The sequence below is a fragment of the Grus americana genome, chromosome 8, assembly GCF_028858705.1.
Source record: "Grus americana isolate bGruAme1 chromosome 8, bGruAme1.mat, whole genome shotgun sequence".
Classification (NCBI taxonomy): domain Eukaryota; kingdom Metazoa; phylum Chordata; class Aves; order Gruiformes; family Gruidae; genus Grus; species Grus americana.
The window spans coordinates 3561637-3589123 of NC_072859.1; the positions used below are offsets into that span (position 1 = coordinate 3561637).

General features: G+C 41.6%; 1 protein-coding gene across 4 annotated transcripts in view; it reads right to left on the minus strand.

Moving 5' to 3' along the window:
• HMCN1 (hemicentin 1) overlaps nt 1–27487 on the minus strand; it is a 204855-nt gene that overhangs the window by 118881 nt on the left and 58487 nt on the right. For all 4 annotated transcript variants that reach the window (XM_054833523.1, XM_054833524.1, XM_054833525.1 and 1 more), the window contains exons 7-14: nt 24385–24505; nt 23610–23873; nt 23203–23347; nt 18902–19023; nt 12784–13059; nt 1706–1847; nt 1155–1282; nt 317–430 (exon numbers count right to left, since the gene is read on the minus strand). In XM_054833523.1, the coding sequence (XP_054689498.1) occupies nt 317–430; nt 1155–1282; nt 1706–1847; nt 12784–13059; nt 18902–19023; nt 23203–23347; nt 23610–23873; nt 24385–24505 (1312 nt within the window). The remainder of the gene's footprint in view (nt 1–316; nt 431–1154; nt 1283–1705; nt 1848–12783; nt 13060–18901; nt 19024–23202; nt 23348–23609; nt 23874–24384; nt 24506–27487) is intronic.

Here is a 27487-nt window from a genome sequence, read left to right on the forward strand (position 1 = left end):
AAAATAGAAAAATGTTTTGCAATTTTTATAGCTAAACATTTTCTGACAAAAAAAATGAACGTTATTTAAGTAGGCAAGAGGCTCTGCTTTTTCTTGTTAATTATGTTACAGTGTGTTCATCCGTCGTATTTAAACAAGAGCAAGAATTTATGCCCTAAGGTCAAGTGCCGAATCTTTGAGATATTTAGAGAATTTCACAGGTCGGTCACTGGTTGAACACTACATAAAGCTTTTGAGAAAATAAAGTCGCTTCAGGATCATTGTTCTAAATATTATTCCTAAAGTAAATAAATCAAACACAGAGTAGTAAATGCACCTTTAAACCATTTAACTTGGGGATGTGGGATTCCAGTTGTTTTACACTCCATAACAGTTGTGTCTCCAAGAGCAACCAGAATTTCACTTTGAACTACGGTCAATGTTGGGCCCTCTAAAAAGAAACAATACAGAAAAAATGAGTTCGTCACCCAAAGCATATACTATTTTTAAGACGTAGAACATGACATAGTCTAATTCACCTTTGTTATATGGAAGAATATTTGCCTTACAAGTCAGAAAACCTTAAAAATCATGTAAGGTGACAGATGAACGCTGGGAAACGGAAAAAGTAGAGTCTGGGATGTCCAGAGGACCTGGACCATATGTGGAATATATGGGAATTTAAGGGAAAGAACTGGAAGAGTTTGATCATGTAGAAAGTAAAAAGATTCCGAGTCTCTCTCCCGCTCCAGCCAGATGTTGGTCATCAAGAATTTTAGTAGTCTGCTATTAATACAATAATGTGCTGTTTAGAGTACACAATTTGGACTAAGCCTCCAGAGTGCTAAGCACACTACAGGAATTTACAGAAATGTGATTCCTTCTCCAAGGACATACTCAGGTTTGCAAACCTACCCCACTTTAATACCCACTTTTAGTTTTGTTTTTTTCTTAAAAACAGCATAAGAACAAACATTAAGCCCCAGAGATCACCTAACAGTACTACTCAGATTTGAACAAACAAAAAGGACATCTGTGAGCTAGTCAACATCTTTTCTGAATTCTTTGAAATTCCTACCAGTATGTTCTGTACAGTTCTACTAATTTTAATGGTTCCTCCCTAGTGATGTATTAGTTTGCTTTTTTATTTTCTCTACGTTGTTTCTTTTACTGACCGATGTACGTAAGGGTGGAAGTCTGTGTCTCTGTCCCAGCTGAGTTACTTGCCAAGCAACCATAAATTCCTGCATCTTTTGGACTTGCCTTTCTTATGATTAAGGTGCCTTCTGGGGTCAATCTGTACCTGGGAACACACCGTGGACCAGTCAGAACGATTAGTTAAAGAAAAAAGAGTAACTGTTACGTCCACGCTCCAAGCAGCAACAGCAGCAGCATGACCAGGTGGTTTATAAACAGTTATTGCTGGTTCCTTCTCATAATAAATGACGTTAGTATTATTATATCTACCAGAGAATATCGATGCATTTTGTGAAAAGCATTTAAATTAACCTTATTAAAAAAACTTTCGGAAGAAAAGAACTAAAGTATTTCTATTTTAGAGATGAGGAAATAGAAATTAAAGAGTTATAAAGGCAAAGGGTTGAGGTACTATTTCCAAAACTCAGGCTCCTACAGAAGAAATTGTCCGAATATTCTGGCATTCTTCAGAACTTCTTTCTCACATAGGAAAAACATAAAAATAAATACAGAAAGCTGTAACCCCTACCTGCTCGATCCAATAATAAACATATCGTTGTGTGTCCATACCACTGTCGGCTTTGGATACCCTGTCGCAGAACACCTGATAGACACTTCAGAGCCTTCTGTAAAAGTCTGATTCTTCGGTGAAATGACAACCCTAGGTGGTTCTAGTAAAAGAAATCAAAAGCAGCAACTGAAAAGATTCATTTGAAAAGCACTTACAGATTATAATAATCACTTTATTTCCATTTTCAAACAGCTCTATAGTGAGAAAACAGTTCTAATAAAGGACACGTGAATGACTCCCTACAAGTGCCTTCATTTAACACAGCCAACCATTGTCAGACCCTTATGAATTGCATCGTGAGGTCAGTAACTGCACTAAAATATAATCAGCCTGGTGATAACACAGTCTTTTAAGTCTCTTGTTTACTTATTATTCAAAGAGTTGCTATTTCTTCAATTAGCTATTCTTTCTCAAAGCCCACTTGTTTCCTCCCTTCCTCTAGCACAGTACCAATTCCTCAGCATAAAACACGCATGCCTTTCAGGTAGTAAGTCAGGATTCAGGGCACAGAGACCAAATTAACTCACATGCCCAAAGGGTTTGCTTTGTCCTGAGATGCAGAATTTGGAGCTCCTAAACGTGGCCACCAATTCTGACAAAGAGCTGCCCGAACCAAGCGAAATTCACCAACGTGTCCCATCACGGTGACCAAGCCACGCTGAAACACGTAGTGCCAGCTCATCGTTTTGAATAGAAACGATGGGAGCATTAGTGGTTGCACGTGGATTTAACTTGAACACAACAATTATGTAATCATTAACCTAAGAATTTTTCACGCACGCTTAAAACTCAGCAAGCCAGCAACAGAGACAGTTTTGACAAATTTGAGTCAAGTTTGTGCCGACTCCAGGAAATGAAAGCCAATGAGCATGAGGCTTCTGGCAGGCCAACAGTAAGGCTATCACCCGAACGATGAAAATCAGAGTCACGATGTACGTGCACGCACACAGAAGGAAGTTAACAGCAAACTCACGTTGAAGACACTTGATTTTGCAGGGTTAAGAATGCCAAGGGACATTATGGATTTCAGCTGCATTTTCACCAGAAAAGGGATTGGTAAGTTCACGGAATTCATTCGCTTGCATCCTTCGGCAGATTTCCTCAGTAAAATACACCACCAAAACTATTCGCGGCAGCAACTGACACTTTCTTCTATGGTACGTATGATTTTGTCTTACTTCTAGTGGCAAGAAAAATATCCACAGCACTTAACGGATGAAAAAGTAGCAACCTGTAGTACGAGCTGCTCCTACCTCATCTTCAGTAGGCTACTACTAGATCAGTAGTATCAATCCTCACCTCGGAGCTTTGCCCGTTGCTAATCACACACAAGTATTCCTCTGCAGCCGATCTTTCTACTAGCAATCAGAGAATGAAAAGCCTAAGCGTAACTCTCAGGAAGGGAGAGTAAAAGGCTAGCTGTGTGTAACACAGAGATACCTTGAATCCAGGGCTGCTCTGCATAACTCTTTGTTACTAGCTTCAGTGGGAATTACACACCCCATCCTACCGACTCCGGTGACGTCTGGCATGTTTTCGTGGCTGCACAGGAAATAACGCGTCTAAGAGGCAGTACACACAATCTATTTACGCGTGGCATGATCCATCAAGGAGAAGATAAAGGTGCGTTGCTACGCAACTTCTAGGTGAACAGCAGAAATCGTTCTAGTTCAGTCAGACTGCAAACAGAAACAACTCAGTGCTACCGCAAACGCCTTTCTGGCAGGATTAATACCATGCCCTGCTCATTAGCGCTGCGGGGAGGAAGATAACCGTCCAAGTCCTGTGTTGTAACACCATTTGCTTACAAAGCTGCTAACTAAAAACCACAGTGTTTCTGGCCTGGAAAAAGACTCTCCTGCAAACCTTGTGCTGCTTCTAGGAGAGAAGCGAGGCAGGTTCTGCCTCCTCGCAGGGCGGAAACACCGCGGGGTTTAGTCAGTTCTTAAGCAAATGGCATTACAACACAGAACTTTGAAAACAATCTTCCTCCCCGGGATCTCAGCACACCTAGAGGGCATTAGTGACCAACAGAAAATGAGATAATGAGAAATTAAATGGTTTTCAAATGCTCAAACATCAAATTAAGAGCACCGATAACAGCAGGAGATCTCTTCACCCTTCACACGGAAGGGTTTACCAAGAGTAGCGTAGGTTTGGGCAATACAGGCTGGCAAGTATACAGATACCATCAGTCGAGTCACGCTCTGCTGACTTTAACAAGGTGCTTGTGCCTCTGCAGGTCCGACTGCCCTTGGTAATACGGACTAATTCCCCCCCACTGCCCCGCAAGGCAGGGGAGTGCTGCGCCACGGAGAGCAGGCGCTGCACTGCCTGCCGCAAGCCCGCGTACCGGAGAAGGGTTTGTCCTGTAAGACCTCTTATGAACAGGAGAGCAAGGGTCCCAAGGAAAATATAGCGAGTTGAAATACAATTAGTAGTAACATCAGCGTGCCAGTCATGGCACGTGTACTTTTATTTAAAATAAATTGTGTTTGAGTTTCATGAATAATTCATATGTTGGTGTTTGATGCAAACTTATCCGCCCCTCCCTATCAAGCACCCAAACCCGTCCTTTAAAGAGAAAGGTCATTGCTGGGTTGAGGAAGGCTTTTGCATGCCGTAGGGCACCTGGTGCTCTGTGGAGCAGAACTATTATTGCCAGGACCTGATGGCTCTGTTTTCAGTCACTAACTAGACATGTGAGCTCGCAAAGGATTCTGAGATCTGTAAGTAAAAGCGTATGCAAAGCCGCACCGCTACATTGCCAAAGACAAGGAATAAGTAATAAACAGCAACTAATTTGCACACAGTTGCAAAATTGTAAACACAGATGCACATAATGCCTCATTTCCTTTCTCAACTTTATGTCCATTAACCTTCCCCAAGATCATTAGTTTTTTACTTGTAGATTTAATAAAAAGCTGTGGGGTCCTGAAAAGTCCCTCCCGCGTTTCGTAACAGCTCCGAAATCTCTGAGCTCCCAGAGGACAGGCACCGGAGAAAGGCAGAGCCGGAGTTCCAGAAATACTAGGATTAAATCCAGATCCGAGGGGGCAGGGAGAGGCAAGAAAGGGGTGCAAGTTACAGAACTGTCCTCAAGTGATTCATGATGTGCACAGCTTTCTCGGCTATTTTTATTTTCTTTTAAATTCAGCCAAGAGACTCTGGGAGATGTTGTGCATGCTCTGGTCTTTGGGAAGGTCTACTCTCGTGTTGATATTAGGAAAGCGTCTCAGATGGCAGTCCCACAGCGTGCTTTGGCAGCACACCATTGCCCACACAGTTATTTTCACACAATGACAGTATGAGGTGAGCAGAAGGTAGAAGACTTACTTGCATTTAACGTGTAATCAATAAAATGAATTGAAAAAAGTCAATGTACGTAGGCTGTAGAATAAAGCCTTTTAAACACAGATCATGTGTAAAGCTTCTGAAGAGAAAGAAGGTTGGCGTGAAGATTCCAGGGTCTGAAGCATTCCCACTTGTAACCATCTTTGGCCTTAATATTTGTTAAAACCATTTGAAGCAGTTAATTTGGAATTTGCTGTCCCTTTTTCTGTTAAATTTATTTCATGCAACATAAAAAAACCCCCTCTTATCACTCTTTATTAGTAAAAAAAGACTTATTGCCAATGTTTTTTCACTGCTTTCTGCATGCTTTTATTTTTCTTTAACAGAAGCTTTCCCCCAAAAGCCACCCTACAGCTGGCATTTGACTGAACCATTACTCAAAGTATCAGCCTCAAGGTTCTTTCTTGCCTTTTACAAATTAAGAGCATTTTTGGAAAGCTGAATCTAGATCTGTTCTCTTCCTGTGACTGCATGTATGTAGGAGGGTCTGGCTGTTTACTGTAAGGTCTCGAGGAAGTGAAATTCTACCAAAAAAAATCAAATCCTTGTAAAAATTGGCAACAAACGTGCACAAACCGCTGCAGTGGTTGCATTCTTACAGATATTGGATGAGAATAGATGGAGCCCCACCGCCGTGTCCGGTCCATTCACTATAAAAAAGTCTGAATTGCCCTACTTGGGCTTCTAACTACCAAGATGGTGCAAGAACAGTTGCTTCTCCCAACCCCCTGCTTTTAATAATACAGAAACTGCAGTGTTGGGGTGAAAAATTAATTCTCTTCAAGCTGAAGTCCTGCGTGACCACAGCGATATCTACGAATTCTTGTGTTAGTGTGAGTTTTACGGATATGCCTTAGCTTTTCCACGTGGAAACAAACACAGAAGCGAATGGGTTTGAGCTCAAACTGCCTGAAAACTTACATTATGTTAGCGTCAAGCGTGCATACTGGGAAGGCATGGGGGGAAAACATCCAGCTTTACTATTACGATAGCTATTAACGTATGTCAGTAAGTGAGAGAGAAGACTGGCGTTATGCAGATATTGAAGAATTCCTCCCAGAGCTTAGATTTCCCCTTTGAAGTCAGATCAGGGACAGAATTCACTTTATAACCTATGTGTGGGGTTTTTCCATAACAAATACACATAACCCGTCACTACGTTCACAAAAGGAATCTGCACCGTCCATCTGATTTCTGTTAAAGTTTAAATCACGTTTCAGCAACATGCATTGGAATTAATATTCGAGTCAATTTTATACTTTTGTTCACAAGCCAAAGGAAAGAAGTGTAGGAGAAAAATTGCACATAAACCAGAAAAACTGACAAAGGCTCCCGTTTGAATAGGAAGCTGAGAACAGATTTGTTACAGCATAAAGAAAGATCAAAACATTCAATAGGGATAAACAAAAAGTAGCCTTCAGCATTAATCAGCCAGTCACATTCAGCTGTACTTTTGGCATCAACCAAGCGAACCTAATTAAAAAGGAATATTGTCTTTGGACATTGTTATCTCGCTTCATTCACTTGCCAGCTGTCCCCCTTAGCTGCCAAGTTCCCGCTGAGCTCCTTCCCAACGCAGCCCGACCCACGCAGGACGCAGGGCGTGCCGTCCCGCATCATCCCTTGCCCTGGTGCTCCGCAAACATGCCGCTGCACAACGCACATCTGTTTCCAGAACTGCTTAGGCACTAGCTCAGGTAAGAGATTCACAGCAGCAGCATCCATCGTTGCTTTTGTGAGACTCTCCACCAAGCTTCCAAGCACAAATTTAGCTTCTGTAGGGTGGAGGGGGAGCACTAATGAGATCTTCTTGTTCAGGCAGGGAGTACGCACAAGCTGCAATTTCACCAATGCCAATGGCACCCTTTGCTACTGCAGGAGGGAATGACTTGATCTGCTGTGATATACCACGCAGCACCCACCCCAGCACTAAGGAAGTTGGCTGCGAAAGGCAACAGGGGAAGGAACACCCATTTTCTCTCTGTAGCCAGAAGAACTACTTCCCAAAAGACAGGCAGATACGCACTACAGTCAAAGAGTCTTCTCAAAGTTGTCTTTCATAACCTCCCTGCACCTCCTTGGCATTCACTGATCATATGCAGGCTCTGTCAGAAAAAATTAAGCCGTGAACAAGAGGCCATGAAGAAATTGCCTGACACCACACATACCGCATGCCTGGCCTTTACAGTGACCTCCCTGTAGGAGAAAGACCTGCAGAAGGAAAGGAAATGGGTTCCTTGCTTCTCAAGTCCCTGACCCAGGTTTGTACTCAGCCCTACAAGTTGGTAGACTCAGGAAAAAACACTTGGTGGACACCTTTGAAAATGAAAATGGAAAAGTCAGGCTTCCTGCTCCACAGAGCAGCGCTGACATGCTGCAGATAAAGAAACACCATCATGGTACACCGAGATGTTTACAGAAACGGGGGACTTCAACCTCTGGACTCAGTGGGCTCTTCTCAGGGGATGTGTCCCCATCCTCACGTGCCAGAGAGACAGTTCACTTTATTGAAATGTAAATTGAACTTGGTTACGCTCCTGTGCATTACCAAGGACTGCACACAGCCCTCCTGGAAAGGTCGCCCACCTAACAGCTTTCCTACAGCTGCTAGTACAATACTTAATAGTTCAATTAATGATTTCCTTGTGCTTTTTATTAACTGTTGCAGTAACAGAGATCAAAGGCCCTGCAAGAAGCTAGTTTTCAAGAGATCCGCGTGGTATATTGCCTCGAACCAGAGGTCTGGGTAGGTCAGAAGACATCTAGAAGCAGTGATTTCTAATCACGTTATGGTTACACTCCTCCAAAACTTCTCTCAGGAGTCCTTCTAAAGGCCTACATTTTCTATGAGAAAGTAGCAAGAAAACAGTGAGCAAAACCAAGAAATCAAGTGACAAAAATTAAGATGCATGACACTAATTTCCTGTTTTATTTAATACCCTAATTTTTTTATCTTTCATCAGGTTTGGACTTAAATTCTTTGGGGTAAGAACTCTTCCTAATCTGAATACTATAAAAAGTTACAAAAGGATTAATCATCACTTATTTAGTTGAATTTGTAACAAATTATCTAAGAGACACAGGAAATGTAAAGATATTTCTAGCGGGATGAGAGTGCTTTGGTTGTCCTGCTTTTGTACTGATCTGTAGAGGCTCTCACCCAGGGAAAATTATCAAAAGAAACCTCCCAAACAATAAATTCAGGCCAACTCATTAAATCAGGCCATAAGAGTGATGGGTATAACAAGGCAACCAATTTTTTCCCCTCATCAGTTCCCTTTCACCACACATAGAAAAGAACTTCTTACGAACAGCAGCTGAGTGGAGAAGACAAATGAACTTGGGAATACTCATTAATTTTCTGGAGTGGCAGAGAACTCCAGAGAGGCGGCTGAGGGAATTCCTGACCCTTCTGCTAACCTGTATCTCCCCTGCAAGAGGCCAGTTTCCGAAAATCAGCTTAATAACTATCATCGAGCCTGCTGTGCCCGATAATTAGCACCAAGGATACATACTGATTCAGCTCTCTAAGATTACTGACACTTTGGCATGCAAGAGCCTTGCTGAGAGTTCAACTGGTTTACTTCCTGCTCTAACAGGGGTGGAAGTGGCACAGCGGTAACAGATTTGAGGTAGTCAATTTAAAATATGCAGGCTCGAAAACAACATCAACTTCTCTTCTCAGACAGTTCCAAATAACAGCCTAGAAAGAAGCACAGAAGGCACTAAACTGCTTTTCATTCTTTAGGACAGACACCTTGCATTGAATTAACTTTCTAAATTTGAAATAGCAAGTAAACCAGTAATACTTCAATTTTATTCCCTGTCTTATTTTCTCCATTTAAAGAACTCAGTACAGTATAACAAATTTCTCCGTATTACAGTGTATATCCATATATCTAAGTGTATATATAAAGATGATTATTTCTGTATTAACTCTTTTCAGAGAAAAGACCAGAGGAAATTGAGGGAACACAGCACTGGGTGACACCACGGAGGTGATTTACCTTTTGTCCACCCGGACAGTCCCTTTCCTGGAATTCCTCCAGATATAAGCACGTTCGCGCTGAAGTCTTATTGTGTTCATTCAGTTCTGGTTTCCGCTCCTCGTCTGGGATGTACCTGAGCGTTACCACTGCTTGCGTTGAGCCAAGTCACACACATTGTCTCCTGGGCATTTTTTTTTTTTCCCAACCTAGATTTCAAGCTATTAGTTGGCTGGTAAGCGTCCCCATCAGTTCCCTAAAGCAGCCAGCACACTTGCATCTTGCCAGGCTTTCCCCCACTGCACATCTAATATAGTTGGCTGCGTTATACCGTAGGACAGTACTCTTGGCACGTGTTGCCTTAGCAAAAGATCACTTAGCAGTTTTGTTACAGCAATGACAATTCTTCAGTGCTCAAACACACACTTCATTTCTTAAGTGAGCAGGTGGAACACAACATGCATGCTTATTTCTTGCAGGTGTGGCTTCGGTTCTTCTAGCATAGATCATTCTGAATTATTTAATAGTGCTACTTGTAAGCAGATGCTAAAAATGCCTTTCAGTTGTGATGGTGATACCAGACAGGCAGTTAAACATTTTAAAACATTCAGCAAATAAGCAGGCAAAGGAAACCCACCGTGCTATGGACAGAACAGTAACTACACTGTATATGATTTTATTCTACCTGTACATTCAGATCAAGAAATACATCTGAATAGTATGCCGACCTTTGTCAATGCAAAGCAGCCTGCACTTCGTTACCTTAGGTGGCTCCCAATAAAACAAATGGTCAGTGTTGCCTCACTTTTTGTTAATCTACAGCTGGAATTCATCAGATGCTGAGATTACTGAACTCAAACAGCTCTACTAATCACCAATGTACACACAAGCAAAAGCTGTAAAAGTTTCTACATACTATACAGCTGTGTTGCAGAGGCAAGAGACAGTTGCAGTCATTAAAAGAAGTGCTTCGGTGTCTACTTACACCAGAAAACATGCAAACCCAAGGCATTTAGCATCACCAATCACACTTAGCATCACCCAGATCTCAGGGATCTGAGTTTTAATTGTGTATTTGGAGTTCTTGGAGGGGGAAGGAAACAAAAAACCCACCACAAATCAATCTCTTCAGCATACATGATGTTTAAATTAAAAAAGAAAAAACCCTAAATTCCTTAAGTAATATTGATTGGGGGGTGGGGATTTTATGTGTATGAAAACATCAAGCTACCAAAACAGGCCATATTAATTCAACTTGATAAATACGCACATGGCAAACTCCTATTTTGCCTACAAGACTGTAACAAATGGGAAAGAAGTTCACGTGCTCAAGGAATTTTCCTCATCAGTGAGAAATATATCACTGAAAGGTTTATGGGATAATCAAGGTTTCACACTCCTGGCCAACCTCTAGTCTCACACGGCTGCAACATGCTCCTCCGGGCTTCTGCTAAATTATACGGAGCACCTGAAAAAGTAGCAAATGCCCTTACAAACTCATTAATGTTCCCATCTAAGATCAATCTGCTGGGAGGACTTGAGCAATTCACACTACGTAGCCACCGTTTAACAACGTCCAAAGATGAGTGTGTACTTTAAGAGGTGGTCATAGCACTCAATAAGCACCAACACAATCCTAGAAGGCTCAAGAGCTTACGCTCCTTGAAACGTATAAAACTGCATTTGGTGACCTTTCAGACTACTCTGAGCAGTATACCACCACTGCACGAGTAGTTCTAAATGAGCTCTTCATCTAGCTGTGCTCAGTATTAGCGTGGGACACTCAGTGACTTAGTATAGTATGTTCTTCTTGACACCGAACACACAACTGGGGGAAAAAGTCAACTCTCATTCAAGATTTCAGTCTGTATTTGTACAGCTGCTGGCACAAAAATCAGATAAATGTTCTCTTTCAGACACAGCAGCATCCAAATGAAAGCTTTCAAAACAAGGTTTACTACAATCCACTTAAGCATGTAAAGCAGATGCTGGGTTATTTTTAGAGCTACCAAGATTTGTTCTCGGCCTTAACTCCCACTCCAGAAAGAAAACGGGGATGAAAGCAGTGTTTATTCTCTTACAATCCAAAATTCAGAGATCTATATGGAACTGTCCCAACAATAATAAAGGGCTCGAATATGAATTTAATTTGACATTCTGAATTACTTGCAACTACACAAAGCATGAACTATCTCCATTTATTAACAAGACTTCAAATTTCCTTCTTCAGAACGCTAATAGCAACAACCCTATAAAAGCTTTTGCTTCTTACACATAGCCACCCTTTACTCTTTTGCTGCCAAATGTAAACTGTTCTTTGAATGCTATTCTAGACCCTAACAATTGAGTTGTACATGACAATCACACACACCAAAGTCCTTCCAGAAAGCTGACCAAAATCATTTTGGCCAAGCAAACTAAAATGATCACAAGTAATAGCGCATACAACCAATCCGATACCATTCGGCTTCTGCATATAACCATCTGAAATGCTGGCAGTAGATTACTTTTTCCAAAGAGGCAGACACTACTGCAGAAATCCGAATTCAGCCGCAGCTTTGCATTTCCTACATATTTATTCTGTACTAAGCAGCTTTCATCGGAAATGAAAGAAAACACAACTCAGACTCTTAACTAAGCCTGTCTAAACTGTCCAAGAGGGTTACCTCAGACACGTTTTAGGGCTGTTAGCAATACCGGTACCAGCCAAAACGTAATTCCCAACTGTTTGATATAATCATTCTACATATAAGTGATTTGAAACTCAATATTCTGCTGCGGCAGCAGCAAACTTCTTTAGCTTTACTATAAAAAAAACCTGCCAAAAGTAATTTTGTCATTGTGTTAAAGCTCCCAGCTGGTCTACACACATTAGGAAGGAAGATCTAAATCCCAGGAAGAGATGAACAAGGGAGGGGAGCACTTCTCTTGCTACCTTTGACATGCTTGAACTAGTGTCCTGATGGAAAAATCCTGTAGAATTTAAAACCAAGTTTTCCAAACGTATGGGGTTTTTCGTGTTTTGCCTTTTTTTTTTTTCCCCCTTCAGTCTTGTTAGAAATTTAACAGTTATAACTCTGCTATAGCCATCTAAGGGCAATTCAAATGGCTCAATGAAAAAACACTTCATTCTGCTGTAGTTCATAACAGGTCCTACAAAACTGATTGCACATCTACTTATTCCACCTTGGTAAACCGCTATGCTCTTCCTACAAGAAAAACTACATCTCATGAGTAAGCGTTACAACTCCATTTCTGACCTTTCACTGTTTTGGAGCACCTTAAGCCAGGCAATTCCACTGAATTTTTCTTTTTTTCCACAATTCTAACTTTTCCATCAGTTAACAAAGTACTAGAATTAGAGCAACAAAGTTAACAAATTCTGCAGAGAACATGACCCAGTATCGCTAAGCAGAAATTCTGTTGGAGTCACCTACAAGTAGACAGAAGAGTTTTCTTTCTAAAAGATTTTAAGTTCTGTCTCTTCCTACCCACAGACAGGCAGCCAGGAACCAAAGGTTCAAGCCTTCACATGACGAAGGCAAATAGAGAGAAACCTGCAGTACTGCAGTAGATTTTAAAAGTATTTGCTCCAAGACAAATTACTGCATTTATACATTTATTTTTTTTTAAATTTGTTCCTGGTATGAAGCAACAGCACAGATGGATAAGTTTAAAATGCCATTTCCTTGTTACCTTGCACCGTAAGGAAGACAGATGCTGTGGTAGATCCACCCTCGTTAGAAGCGATGCAGTTGTACTTGCCAGCATCCGTGAGCTTTACAGCCTTCACCTCTAAAGACAGGTTGCTCATCATCCTTATTCGCAGGGGGTCCTTAAGCCTCACATCCCTGCCATTTCTCTGCCAGGTGAGGTTGTAACGCACCGTGCTTAAAGTTAGGCAGGTCAAGATGGCTCCTTCGCCAGGGACAACTGTGACGTTATTAGGAACCTGAATCATGGGTGGAGGCTCTGCATAAAAAGAACAGAACAAAGAACAATATTATAAGAGAATAATATTTGGGAACCTTTGCTTCGCTTGTGGATTCTTGATAAACAATTTCAAGTAAACTATAGTGTAAAAAAATAACAATAAAAAAAAAGATAATGTAACACTGGTTTAACATTTATTTTCATTTCACATTGCTGAAGCCATGAAGCAGAACCCAGGGCAGCATCCTCATTCCCTGATGCTAAGGTACCGGACAGGAGCTTACATCACAAGAACACACCTGATTTAGGTCAAAACTACTGTATCGGGCAGGATGAAAGATCACATCATATATGAGAAAGGATGTAGCACTGTGTTCTTTGAGTTCATCTTGCACTGAGAAGAGACAGGACCACCACCACGTCTGAGTCTGATCTCTGACTGAGGTGTGACCACACACAGTGGAATCTCAGCTACACATTAGATTTTTACAGGCTTCATATGAAAAAAACCATAGAATCTTAGAATGGTTTGGGTTGGAAGGGACCTTAAAGATCATCTAGTTCCAACCCCCTGCCATGGGCAGGGACACCCTCCACCAGCCCAGGTTGCCCAAAGCCCCATCCAACCTGGCCTTGAACACTGCCAGGGAGCCAGGGGCAGCCACAGCTTCTCTGGGCAACCTGTGCCAGGGCCTCACCATCCTCACAGGGAAGAATTTCTGCCTCACATCTCATCTAAATCTCCCCTCCTTCAGCTTAAACCCATTCCCCCTTGTCCTGTCACTACACTCCCTCATAAACAGCCCCTCTCCAGCTTTCCTGTAGGCTCCCTTCAGAAACTGGTAAACCACAATTAGATCTCCCTGGAGCCGCCTTTTCTCCAGGCTGAACAATCCCAACTCTCTCAGCCTGTCCTCATAGCAGAGGTGCTCCAGCCCTGTGATCAGCTTCGTGGCCTCCTCTGGACTCGCTCCACCAGCTCCATGTCCTTCTTGTCCTGGGGAACCCAGAGCTGGACGCAGTACTGCAGGTGGGGTCTCACCAGAGTGGAGTAGGGGGGCAGGATCCCCTCCCTCGACCTGCTGGTCACACCTCTCTTGATGCAGCCCAGGACACACTGCCGGCTCATGTTGAGCTTCTCATCAATCAATACCCCCAAGTCCTTCTCCTCAGGGCTGCTCTCAATCCATTCCTCGCCCAGCCCGTAGCTGTGCTTGGGATTGCACCGACCCACATGCAGGGCCTTGCACGTGTGACTAGCAAGCTCCAACAGCAATAATGACACCAAGTCAACAGCTGCTCTGTGCATCATTATTAAGTGCTTTCCATGACGATCTCTACAAGGGAACGTGGAAGGAGAGAGCATCTGCTCCCCTAACTTTATCTGATCAAGAACCTTGTCACATGGGATAAGGAAAAGGGGAGGTAATAAACACTATGCAGAGACACAGACCTGACAGACAAACAATAGCAGAGACAATGACAAGAAAAACTTCATCATGCTGATTGACCAGCTACCAAGAAGCGAGAGCATCATTTCCAAGAGGAGCCAACCTGGCCTTTGCAACTGTAAGGACCCAAACCTGGTGGTCCCAGATGTGGCGGAAGCTGTGCCAACTGATAAAGGAATGTGCGGGGAAGCGAATCAGGGAGGAGCCGGGGCAGTAGGCAGAAAGGGGCATAGAAGGGGCCTGTTGCACGTCAGACATCACCAGTCAGTACTCTCATCCGGCTGAGCCCTGCGCCTGATCTCCACAGTCTGTCCCGTCGCCTTATTAAATCTTTTTGTGGGGGGTGCAGTTTGTTAGCAAACAGCTGGAACAGCTGGCATGAAGCACGTAAGAGGGCCTGGGATCTGGGCAGGGGTATCGGGGGGGACAGAGGGGCCGTGCCAATACCCAAGGGATCTGCGGTGCGTGTGCTCTCCGTAGCGAGCTCCGACCTTACCAGGCGGGCAGGAGGGGGGCTGGCTGTCCCATGCTTTATGCAAGTCCTGCATGGAGCTGCTGTTGAAGGCAGTCTGTGGAGCCGGCTGTGTCAGTGGCGCATGCTCAGCTTCACTGCTGACAAATGTGCAACAGGAAAGCGGCAGCAGTGTCCGTGCGTCTGGGACACGGACCCTCGGGTCCCTGGGAGCACGGGGCTGAGCGCCAGCAGCCAGGCTGGGGGAATTCCTACCACCACCTACAACATCCCGTACCAGTTCCCACTCAAATCTTAGGTCACTTCATTATCTTTTCCTTCCCAGTTGTACGTATTTTTTGTTGTAACTTCCACTATTTGTCATTATTTGCTTTCCACTCTACTCATCTGTACACTTCTGTCACACTCCTGGAAGAAAGCAGCTGCAATAATTTTGTACTGGAATTAAAATTTGAAACCACAAGTGCTTAAGAGAGGAGCAGTCGTCCTGATCCTTCTTGAGATATCAGTGATAAAAGGAGGCAATATTTAAATGCTGGAGAAAGAAAACACACTATGTGTCGCTTTATGCATTCCCATTGAAAAGCATTTTTTTTTTTCCTGATTTGTTTTTCCTCAGACTGGTTCTTGAAAAAAAAAAAAATATTCTAAGTGGGATGTTTAGCAGAAATAAGAGAGCTGGAAGAACAAGACCCAATCTTTATCAGTACCTGTCAAAAATCAATTATCCTAAGTAAAATTAAAAAAAGTCTGTATTTATTATAGAGCCAGCCGTAACTCCTCCTGACTTAAGCCTCACGCGGGCTCTCAGATGAGGTTCACAAGGTTTCTGCTGGATCTCTGCATGCTGGCGTGCAGCCCCGCTGCGCTGTGAGCGCAGTCCCTAACAGCAATCACCTTTACTACCGAAACTCTGAACGCATGCAGAGGAGAGTCAACAACAGCTAGACTTGCTTACTGAGAACGGGTTTCTCCCCTGCGCTTTAGGTTTTGGTTTGCTTGGGAGGAACAACAAGTCTTCTAATGCTTTCCATGGGTGTATCACCAAGTATGTTGCTTAAAGAAACTTAGGAAAAAAGAGAGAGATGAAGGCCAGTTCAGGACTAAAATCCCTCTCTTTTGCGTGTCAGTCTGGTGGAGCATGACATCTTTTGGACCACGCCAGCCTCTTACCACCACAGTGGACACACAGCAATCCCCCCAGCCGAATCCCCTGTATTCAGGGCACTTTGGTTAAGGTGCCTGCATGAGCTAACGAGCCATTTGACATTTTAAAGATTGATTTCATCTTACTAGTATTAAAACTCAAGTGTTTGCTTTTTCTGAAACTAGAAGATGTTGACACAGTTCCAATACCTTTCACACAGCAGTCGACAAAACGGATTATCTGCGATACACTGTCTGTCAGCTGGGCAAACTAAGAATACTTGAAAAGATTGTTTACTTTGCTTAAAGAAGAAATTTCAAGCGATTTTCTTCCAAATATTTGTACACAAGGATTTCAAAGCATCTCCCTCACATTAATCCGCTTCATGGCTCAAAACAGAACTAATTGCTCATGTTTACATAGTGAGTCAGTCTCAGCCAATCTCTCGGTGCTCTGTAAATGAGAGGACACAGGAATTTTTCCCCTTGTCACTCTCTACTTTCAGGTGCTACCAATATCACAAGAAAAAAGTTAGGATTCTCTTTCAGTTTTCTCTGTAAGGAGGAAGATGGTTGCAACTTCCAGACCAAGAATCTTTAGGTCCACAATTTCCGGGACAGAATATAACAGCTTCTTGTCCTCCAGAACATGGTTTGAAACAAGGATATGGAAATACCCTATCCGCCTGAAGGATCTGCACAGCCAAAATATAAAACAGTGCTCTAGACCTAGGACTTGGGTAAGTATTTGAGTAGAATAGAACAGGAACATCGATACTTTATGTGACTAAAAGGATCTTTCTCTCCTTAAAATTTACTACTTGGTATAAGAGGGTTGTTCCTCTACAAACTTTGCCTTGCATGGAATCAATAACAAACCGGTTTCTTTGGATTTGCTCATCCTGCCTGGAAAAGAGAAGGTGAAGGGATATCCAGTCACCCTCTTCAACTACTGAGGGGGACGTTTTAGAGAATACAGAGTTAGAGTCTTCTCAGGGCACAAAAAACCCCAAGGATGCGAGTCTGTGGTCAAAATATGCAGTCGGGGAAATTCTGACTAGATATGCAAAATATTTTCCTAGTGGGGGTAGTTAAGCACTGCAGGCTGCCCACGGAACTTGTGAAATCTCTGTCCTTGGGGACATTCAAAGTTTGATTGGACAAGTTCCCGAGAAACACCATCAAGCGTGGAAGTGAATTCTGCTTTGAGCTGCGAGTTGGACTAGGTAACTTCCAAAGGTCCCTCCAGCCTAAATTGTTTTGTGCTTCTGTGGTTCATAATCCAGGTTAACTAACCTGAATTAGCTACTTCAGGAGATAAAAAAACAAGACAGCTTTGATTTCAAGCAGTTATATGAAACCCTGATGCTGAATTCAAACTGCTGTTCTGAGCTCTCCTATCCTCACAGCCACTGCACATCAACTGACTCATCTCCAGTGTCTTCCCTAGTCAAGAGCAATAGTTTACACTTCTGCATGACAGATGTCCCATCGGCACAAATAGAAGACTGTATAGAACGGATTTTTGTTTCAAAATAGAAATTATTTTTCCCCTTGTCCCTCATGGCAACTGTGAAAACTTAAGTGACAGAATTTGCTATAGGACAGGCAGGGTTTTCATCCACCCACCTACGTGCATAAATAAGCTTTTCTTAATTCTTCCTGCAGACAACCTCTACTGTCCACTGAAGCAGCTCAAACCCATGCCTGGTTTTATGTTTTCTCCATCTGTGTTTGGGGTGTATCTTGGTTTACAGTTACTTAAACTGAACTCCTCTGACAGAGTAGAAGGATTAACTTTGTGAAGTAAAGCCTGTTGTTATACTTTGGGAAACATTTCTAGCTGATCTGCAATTGAAACCCTCCAGATGATCATCTGGACATTAACATTTACCTTCACAGAAGAACGACTTTACTCTCTCCCTTCCTCCCACTCCAAATTTTTATGTCCAAAGCTTGACCAGGATGACACTATTCACTTCTCTGGAAGGATTCTCTCTTACCACAACTAACTTGCAGTAATAATTAAAGGAGCATAATCATCTGAACAGGTCATTAACTTAGATAAGGAGAATTCCCTCTCCCTCAGAGCAAGTGGAATACCAGTGCTTTATGCTTTGAAACTGCTCTAACACATAAGGCACACCAACTGATACTAAATGGATGGCTAGATTTATAACTACTCATCCTGTAAATTGAGATTTTTATGAAGTTAGGAATATTTTAAATTAAATTCAAAAAATAAACGAACAGTAATTAAAAATTATCTACTGGGTAGATAATGATTGCTAGCCAATTTGGGGCTAGCAACTAAATACTACTGTTTATTCAAAATTATCTTTGTTATTAGCCTGATTTACTCCTCATTTGTTTTTACTTCATCTAGTTATTCACTTGTAAAAAATTCAAGGTACTAGATGAGATTTCCAACAATTTACTGAATCTCGTTCTTAAAAAAGTAGAACACTTTTGAATGCAACTTTTGTAATTCCTTGTCTATCCCATAACACATAGATACAATCAAGTAAACATGTAATTGCTACAGCTTGAAATAAACACGAGAACAACTGAAATCTCAGATTTCAATTTCTGCTTCTACAGGTCGTATTTATTCTGCAAGTCCAACTGACAGTAGGAACTACTTTAAATATTAACATTGGATTTGTTTGAAACAGATGTGCTGAGTAAACATCAGCACACTTGTGTGCTTGAGTCAGAAAAAACACATTAATTAAAAATATATTTATTTTATTGGCCTGATGAGCCATTGCTCTCTCAAGCGTTCAGCGTAGAAGGATGGACTACTACCCACCTGATACATCCAGAAATGTCTGCGCTCGTCCAGTTCCTGCACTGCTGGTTGCCAAACATTCGTAAAAGCCTTCATCGGACAAGGAGACCTCAGCAATTTCCCAACTCATACTAGATGATTCTCTGGGGGAAGAAAAGGGCATACTCACTAAATTCCTGAAGGACTCAAAGAGGTACAAGAACCTGGTTTCCTGACTACAGGCGTAGGAGATTTTCACAATAATTAAGAGGAAAAAGAGACCCTCTGATGAATCAAATTGGACCTAGCTTTATGGATTTTATCTAAGGAAACAATATATACCTCGTCAGGCTTTTTACAAGTATTAAGAAGTGTAAGGTTTTGCAGAATGTCTCACTTGCACATATGCCTTTAACACCTATCAACAGTTGTCTCAATAGCTAAAGCCACTGTATTTGCAGTCATTCACTCAGCTGCTCGTACTCTGTTGTGCTATTTCCTATTGAGAAGATACCTTTCCTTAACACCAACAAGTTTCTACGTAGAGCCAGTATGCAGTACCAAACCCGTGGCTCTTACTAGCAGGGGTAACAAGCGTTCACCCTCCCAGCCCGAGCTTCTCAAACTCACAGGAACAGGTAGGGGCGCCACATAAAGGAGTCCTCATCCTTTACCAGATACAATCTGCTTTCTCCCCTCTATATGCAAATCCACCATTAGGTTCATACCATGGAGAGAGCAGCACCTACCCTACTACAAGATGACCACAGCCAGACAGCTCTCTTTGCACTTTTTAAACTGCAGGGACTATCTCCATCCCAGACATTTACAACCCAGCGAAGTGTGAAGTATCAATACGAAGATGACTGACTTCTGCTCTGCTGGCTGCACCTCTGAACCTATGACCAGCAATAACTACGATAACCCAATATTCTGCACATTGATTGCCTAGCCGTACAAAAATAAACAGCACAACAAATTGAATTGATGGATTCAAGACTGAAAGTGGAAGGTGGGGCACAGAAGAGACACGAGCAAGATAATACAACAGAAATGCAGAGAAATACTTAGAGTTTTTCAGTAAATCACAGAGAGGGCAAAGCTGATAGACAATAATACCGTGTATCTATCGCATGCAACATTAAAGTCAAGAGGAGAATAAAATAACAATATTGACTGGTGGTTACATGTGCTTAAAACTAGACACTCCTACAGCTTCCCAAGATTCCAAACCACATTTTACACAACTAATGGTGCAGACACACAGCTGATGACAAAGGAGCAAAACAGTGGTGGTTCTGCAGCATCCCAGTGCTCCCTGTGGCCTGTTGCTATGGCATATAAACAAAACTGATGAGCGCCCAAACATCCATGATAGCTTTGGCAAGTCATTGCCACCTTATGGGAAAACACTGAATTACTGACCCCTTCATCTCTTTTGTTTGCCTGAATAGATTGATTTATCAGCCCTTAAAGGATAAAGAACAAGAGAAAGAGAGTTGGAATATGCGTGAAAGCTCAGTGTTGTAATGCGGTGAGACAGACAATCCAATTACACCACAAAAGAAAACAGTATATAGTGACCTTAAATGGCTTCCTACTTATTCTCTCTTACTTCATACTTATTCTAGATAACCTAATATATCATATATCAAATCTGTGACATTTTACAGCGCAATGCTGGCAAATAGTGTTGGCAGTTACTGCCAAGACTAAAGAATAAGGTAGTGTTTCTTCCAAGTAAAGAGTGAGAAATTTCTCTTTTTCATGGAAAGTAGGTTAAAAGTGGAGTTATGCAAGCCTATTCTTCTTCATTCCTGACTTTTGCTGTACACCAGATGTCGAACATGGAAGCCTTCAGAATGGAAGCATAAAAGGAAAAGTCCAGAGTGGAAAAGCTTGGCAAATAGAGACCCACGGTGGTCTATTAAAAAAAATAAATAAATACAAGAATGGCAGCACTGAATAATACACACCTCAAGGCATCTCCTGCACACTTTGGCACTGACTCCAAAAAGCAGTAACCGCACACAACTCTTTGCACCATGTGTTGCTGGGATAACTGAGCACCTTTCAGCATCACGCCATTTATTCACCCCAATCGTTTTACAATACGTGCAATTTGCTGCTCGAGCTGCTTATCTAGTCAGCTTGGAAAATACAAACACACTCCCTTAGCCAAGTTGCAAAATCCAAAGACCAAATCACATCCTTGTTACTAGTTACCATAGAAACCCCATCAGAGAGCACAGTGATATTCATGTTGTATCTGACCTCACCACAAACGACCACGCTCCGGATCCCGCTTTCACCTGGGAAGAAGGTACCACCAGCAGCAGGCTGCGGCTCACAGGAATGAGCTAATCCCACTCGTACCGCACTAGTTAACACATAGTTTGGAGGGGTATATTCTGCATGGTTTAGCAAATCAGATGCTAGGCTTGATTAACAACCACAAACACTAGTTAATTAGAAAAAAATTACTGTGAATCATGATGATTATTTTAATTAACTAAATGGATTGCCTTTCTTGTCAGAATTTCACATGTTATTTTTGCTGATTCTGCCCTTCGCGGGATTGGTGGGATCTGCCATTTACAATACAGAATGGATTTTAAAGACACATTGGTATTCAGTTCCCACTGATTTCCCACTAGAATGAGGTGCTTAACTACTGTTCTTGGGCTCCTAAATCAGACTTGTCAGAAACACACTCGGACATTAATCAAAATCCAAGTTTTCTTACTAGACCACCACGGGATGCAGAAATCTAGAAAAACAAAGCTGTTGCGATTTTAGAAAAATTTCTTTTTCCTACACACATTACTCTTTTAAAGTTTCCTACAGACGTTACTCGTCCTACACACGTTACTCATTTAAAATTAGGAGTTATTATTAAAGCTGATAGTACCTCTGGAATCAAAAGTAAAAAACCCTTTTTCTAAGTATGTTCACTTCAAGAACCCTCTACCCATATTCATTCTAATGACATTTTCACATAAACAGCTGTCATGATAGAACTATAATGTTCAACTTATAAATAATTTACTTTTTGAAGTAAGTATTAAAAAAAATAATTGAGTAACAATGACATCACGTCACTAAAACAAAACTCATTCAAACTCATCCAATGCAGAGCAATAATACAGCTCAAATCTGCTTTAAACTAGTAAGCTGGACAATTCCTGTATGGAACTTCCCTACTAACAAAATGCAGACAAGCCAAGATGAATTAGATCCTATTTAACTGAGACCAATAATATTTGGCTTGAGATATATTTTGTTAAATTAACTTGGATGATCTGTTCATTCATCTGGTCTGTAATATGAAAATGAAAAATGCAGCCCAATCATAAAGGTGCTGGGTATGTGAAAAGCAAGGAGTACACATGTGTGGTTTGATAACTGAAGAATGGAAAAAGTTACACAGCTGCTGAAGTATGTGTCAGGCTTGACTAAATGTAAATGGCACCTCATTAAAAAAAAAAAAAAATAAGAGCTGCAGCATTTCACACTGCCAACAGTGTACAAGGGAGCTTCAGAATTTATTTATTTTGGTAGTCATGTACTTGTAATCAAATGCTAGATCTTCCCCTTCAGCCTTCTCCTGAAGTGCTCCAGGCTTTGCAAGAGGCTGCCGATACCGTTTTCTAGTACATACTTACCTTTCATTTCCAACTGCCAGAATTACAAAATGGACTTTATAAATGAATTAAAATACTCATAAGTGTTTGTTCATTCTTTTCTCATTCTACAGAGAAAGAGCATGTAATCCATTTTGTATACAGAAATCTCAAGAGCCTTGTGGCATATTCAGTATAAGTTTTCTGATTGAGAGACTTTCTGAAGAGGAAAATTTTCTAGGCTAGGTCATAGGACGTACTGCTAGGGCATCCGTGAAAGGAATTAGAAATAAAACAACTTAAGGTATGTTCCGTAATCATCTATGTATCATTGGACAGGTGGGGGGCGTCCAGAAAAAAAGCTAGTTATCGATCTACTTTACATAACTTTAAAAATACAAGTTAAAAGCATTTGCCTTCTAGACTTAATTTTAAGAGTTAGTTTATCATAATTTAAGAGCACATGTTTGAGGGGAATTTTGGCCAGAACCATATAATCTCATCATCTACACAGAGTATACACCCTCCTCAAACACCCTCATGTGTGTGTGTATATATGTAAAATAAATCTCTCCATAAAATACAGCCTCCCTAATGAATATCACCAAAAATAACAGAATGGAAGTAAAAGAATATAAGCAGTATATAATAGTAAATAATAAATAGAAATCATAGAATAGGAAATAAAACACTGGGGTGGGGGGGGAGGTCACTACTTACTTGAAGAACTGATCCACTCCTAGTTTAAGTCCATTTTTAGCAAAACGCTGAGTAAAAGGTATAAGACTTTCTACGTGGCAAGGAACAGACCCTGGCTGCAGGTAATATCCTGGAGTCTTGGTGGGCATTGTAACTTTTGGAGCATCTGAAGAAAGCAAATATTGCCCAAAAGATTATTAATAGCTACTAACATATATCCTGTCTTTTCCTTTTGTTAAAAGGAAATTCAATTTCTGATAAAGTCATACTTGGTAGATAATAACATTAACTTGTCCATCATGATATAAAGATAGAACTTTGGAAGGAAACAGCACAGAAAGTACTTCTGTAAGTTAGAAAAAGATATTACATATCAATTTTAACTGATTCAGCTGTGACAAGTGTACATTCAAGTCAAAATCTCTTACCAGGAGTAATGCTAGAAAATGAAACACTCGAAACTCTCTGAAAAAGATAATCATCCTTGTCATAGCCCGTTATTTTAACAAAAAAAGCTTCATCTGGTGGAATGAAGTCAGAAATATTCCACAGTCCATAGGGCTTTCTGTCAGGATAGTATTTCACAGGCAAGGTTTTAAGGAGCTCCCCTGTAATACTCAGAAGTTCCAGTCGGTCTACTCTAGCTGGAAGAAAGATCCCCGTGGTATTTAGCAGCACGAAGGTAGGAATCCCTAGAAAAACAGAAACATGCTATTTTAAGTGCTAAAAAAATAGTAATTCAAAAAGGAAAGGTTAAATTCCAGATGTATGGCCCACTACCCCATGAATACTCCATTCAGTTTCAACCCTTACTAAGTAGCGCTAAGCTGCGCTCTGCTTATTAGCTGTCAGGAGAGGCAGCGCTGATTAGGGTGGAAATTGCTGAGTTCCAACAGGCATTTCTGAAATAGCAGCCTCTTCATTAGCTCCTCACCATGCCCCAGAGCCAAAGGCTTTTTCTGAAGCTCCAAAAGTAACAGAAATAGAGTTGCAATTTTGAGGTATTTCATAGCTAATAATATCTGGATTTATGTGACATAAAAAAACCCAAGCTAATACGAAAAAATACCGTAGTATGAGCCCAAGAACCAACCACCAGCAGCCCCACAGTTATCGCAAAGTTAACCAGAGAGACCATCACAGAGTTCTACTTGGGGGCCCAAAAATGCTAATTGTTTAGCATAGAATAAAACGGAAACGAACCTTGCACTGGTCTGCTGGATGTTTTTTTAAAGTCTAATGTTGGCTTCCTAGAAAACCCAGCTCGAAAGTCAATAGTGCTGAGACCTGTGATCCGAACAGAGTGCCTTCCACTGCTCGAGGTCTGAAAAAGCAACAGAGTGAAAGACCACGTGCGTAACCAGCACTTCAGGAATTGCAAACTTTCTGATCCATCCACCGAGTTCCGTAGACAGACTTCAGCTTTCATTCAAAACAGGACAGAAAGAAGGGTTATGCCAAAAGCTGCAAGTAAAAAGACCTCTAATACAGCTTTACTTTCAGCTACCAGAGCCTACAATTGTAGCATCGGCAAGAGCAGCCAATTAGTCTGGGAGGTAAATCACAACGCACACAAGGTCAGCAGCTACTTGTCACATGCCAGTGGCTGTAATGGGAGGCTCTCTGGAAGTTAGGGTTTTCACCATTATAAAGTATATTACAAAATAGTAAATGAAGTCAACAGAAATATCAGCGTAAAATTTTTGCTGGTAATCTATACAAACAATTTACTTCCGGCACTACAATAATTTATCTTACCTTTTAATTAGTAAGCGCCCTTTTTAAATATACACAAAACTAACTTTACCCATGAGGCACATGCAGGAGTCATAGGCGCTGCACATCATGAAGCAAGCGGCAAGCACAGACCAACCTCAATCCATACCATATATTAAAGGTTCTTCTCTTTCCTGGCCAAGGCCTCAGAGGGAAAGCAGAGGATGCAGAAACACCGCTCACCTCTATTCTCCACAGCCCCACTTTGCATTTCTGGCTGAATCAGCAAAAAAAACAAATCCCAAACAATGCCTGCCTGTCCACCCACTCATGAAAAGCCTTAACTTCATGTTGTTTGAGGGCACCGTTGCTTTAGGCAAGGCCTCAATCTTACAATTATTTTTATTTATCCTCTTTAAAGTTACTTTTATCATTCTACGCCAAGAAAGAACAGGACAACTGGTACTTGCCAAGAGTGCACAGGAATCCAAGGCTTTTTGTCCTTACCTGCTTCCACCCTTCAGGTGTTAGGAAAAAAAAAAAAGAAACAACCCAAAAAACACCCCACTGCTGCACTGCACCGAGCATGGAGTTAGATTTTTTTTCCCTCCTCTTTTACACAGACTTAACAGTGACAAACCCATGGAGAATTTCAACCAGCACAGCAGGAAAAAATAAAGCTTCAGAAGGCTGTGAAGAGTGATAGCTAAGCTATATTATGCCAAGATCAATCTGCAGTTTGTAGAACCTACTCTGAGTTTTTGTTCAGGGAGACGATACGGCACACAAGACTTGCAATGTGAAAGAAAATCAGTATTAAAATGAAGTAATTCCACTGAGCTTTATCCATCTAGAGAGTATTATCTGATCCAACCACACAATTCCTTCAGTTTAGTAGCCACCTCTGATACAGCTGCATGTGAATATTAAACAGTTGTTTCTTGTAACTAACTGCCTAGGGACAGCCATTTAGACATTATGACAAATTGATGTCTATCTGATTAAAACAACCTCTATTTGGTTAGCCTTTCACCTCAGAAAAATCACTACTGAAGCCTTTTTTATATAAACCAGCTGTTAACAATACAAAGAAATATTTAAGTGTGCCAAACAACTCATGTTATCAAGCGTTAATTGGCAGTTAAAATTTCATTAGACAAACTCAGTGACAAAGTTTTCTTTTTATAGCTTTATGCATCTGTATAAGGAATTTATGGTGTGAATAAACTTTTCACAAAGTTTTAAGGCTGTAGTCACAGCCTTAAAATCTTAGTGCACACAAACCAGGGACTAAAGCTGAGTAAACGATCCACAGAAAAATACATTTCTCTTCATGAATTATTCAGACCTTTGGATACCTGTAAAACAAACCCTTAGTTTTTACACAACAGAAAAACCAAGCTAGGATGGCTAAATCAATTTTTAATTGCATGGTTATATTTGTATGTTTATATTTACAGTGATGGAGATACGCAGCTGAATCAGGCTCTCAGGAGTGTGCTCGTTAGCAGAAGTTACTCTGGACTGGTTTGTCCTTACACTCCGCTGAGGCTGCCGCATCCGGCTCGGGGGAACCGCAGCAGCAGCGCTCATTAAAGACCTGTCTGGATCACAAGAACAGCCAAGCTGTTCTGCTGATTTCTCACTGCTTTCCCTCTCCTTTTCTCAACCACGCAGACGATCATTTAAGCAGCAGGGAAGTTTTTGTGGCATTGCCCAGCTGAAGAAGGCAGGGCCTGTGGATTAAGGACAGACCACAAGAGCAGCTGATGGCTCCTCGGCCTGCCTCACCTCCATCACTCGCTAGCCTTCTCAACCGAAAACACAGGGCAGGCAAGGCCTTAAGGAGCAGTTAGGTACAACTGCCTTCAAGTGCTGCTCTCCTGGAGCTCGCAGATAACTTATTTGCAAGATGCTAGATGCCTCCCAAACTGCTCCCAAGAAATCTTTTAAGAGGAGTCCACAGGACAGGTCTTTGTGGGAGGGATTTAGCAAAAACTAACTGATGCTTCCTCTTCCATCAAACAACTCCGACTGTTCCTGATGAGGCTCATCTCTTGGTAGGTATCTCAGCAGCAGGACCAGCAGATAAATTCAGTCTCTCTGCACCTCCAAGCTAGCTGTGAGCAAATGCAACAGCAGGAGCATCTTTCTGAAGAAGCACGCGTCCTCCTGCACAAAACCTGTACTGTTTGCTGACGTCCTACGGAGAGAGGAGCCACATGCTCATCTCATGTCATTGCTCTTTGAAAAGACTCCTGTCACCTTGCAAACCAAGGGTACTGTAGCAGATCTGAAAGGAAAACTTATTTCTAAAATATACACATACAGGCATGGATTTGACATCCTCACAACTGGAGTACCTGAAGGCAACTGGAGGCCTCCTGCAGCACAGGAGCAAGTGGATTGCATACGGTACATTTGATAGGACTCAAACCTTTGATTTGAAGGCTTCGCTGAGCGCTGAAACTACACTAACACTTGTTCATGGATTAAGGTGGGATCTTCTTGGACTGATCATTCTCCAGCTGATTTAGTAGCAGCTAATACTGTTTAGCTCACCATGATTTATAATCATACTAAAAGGACA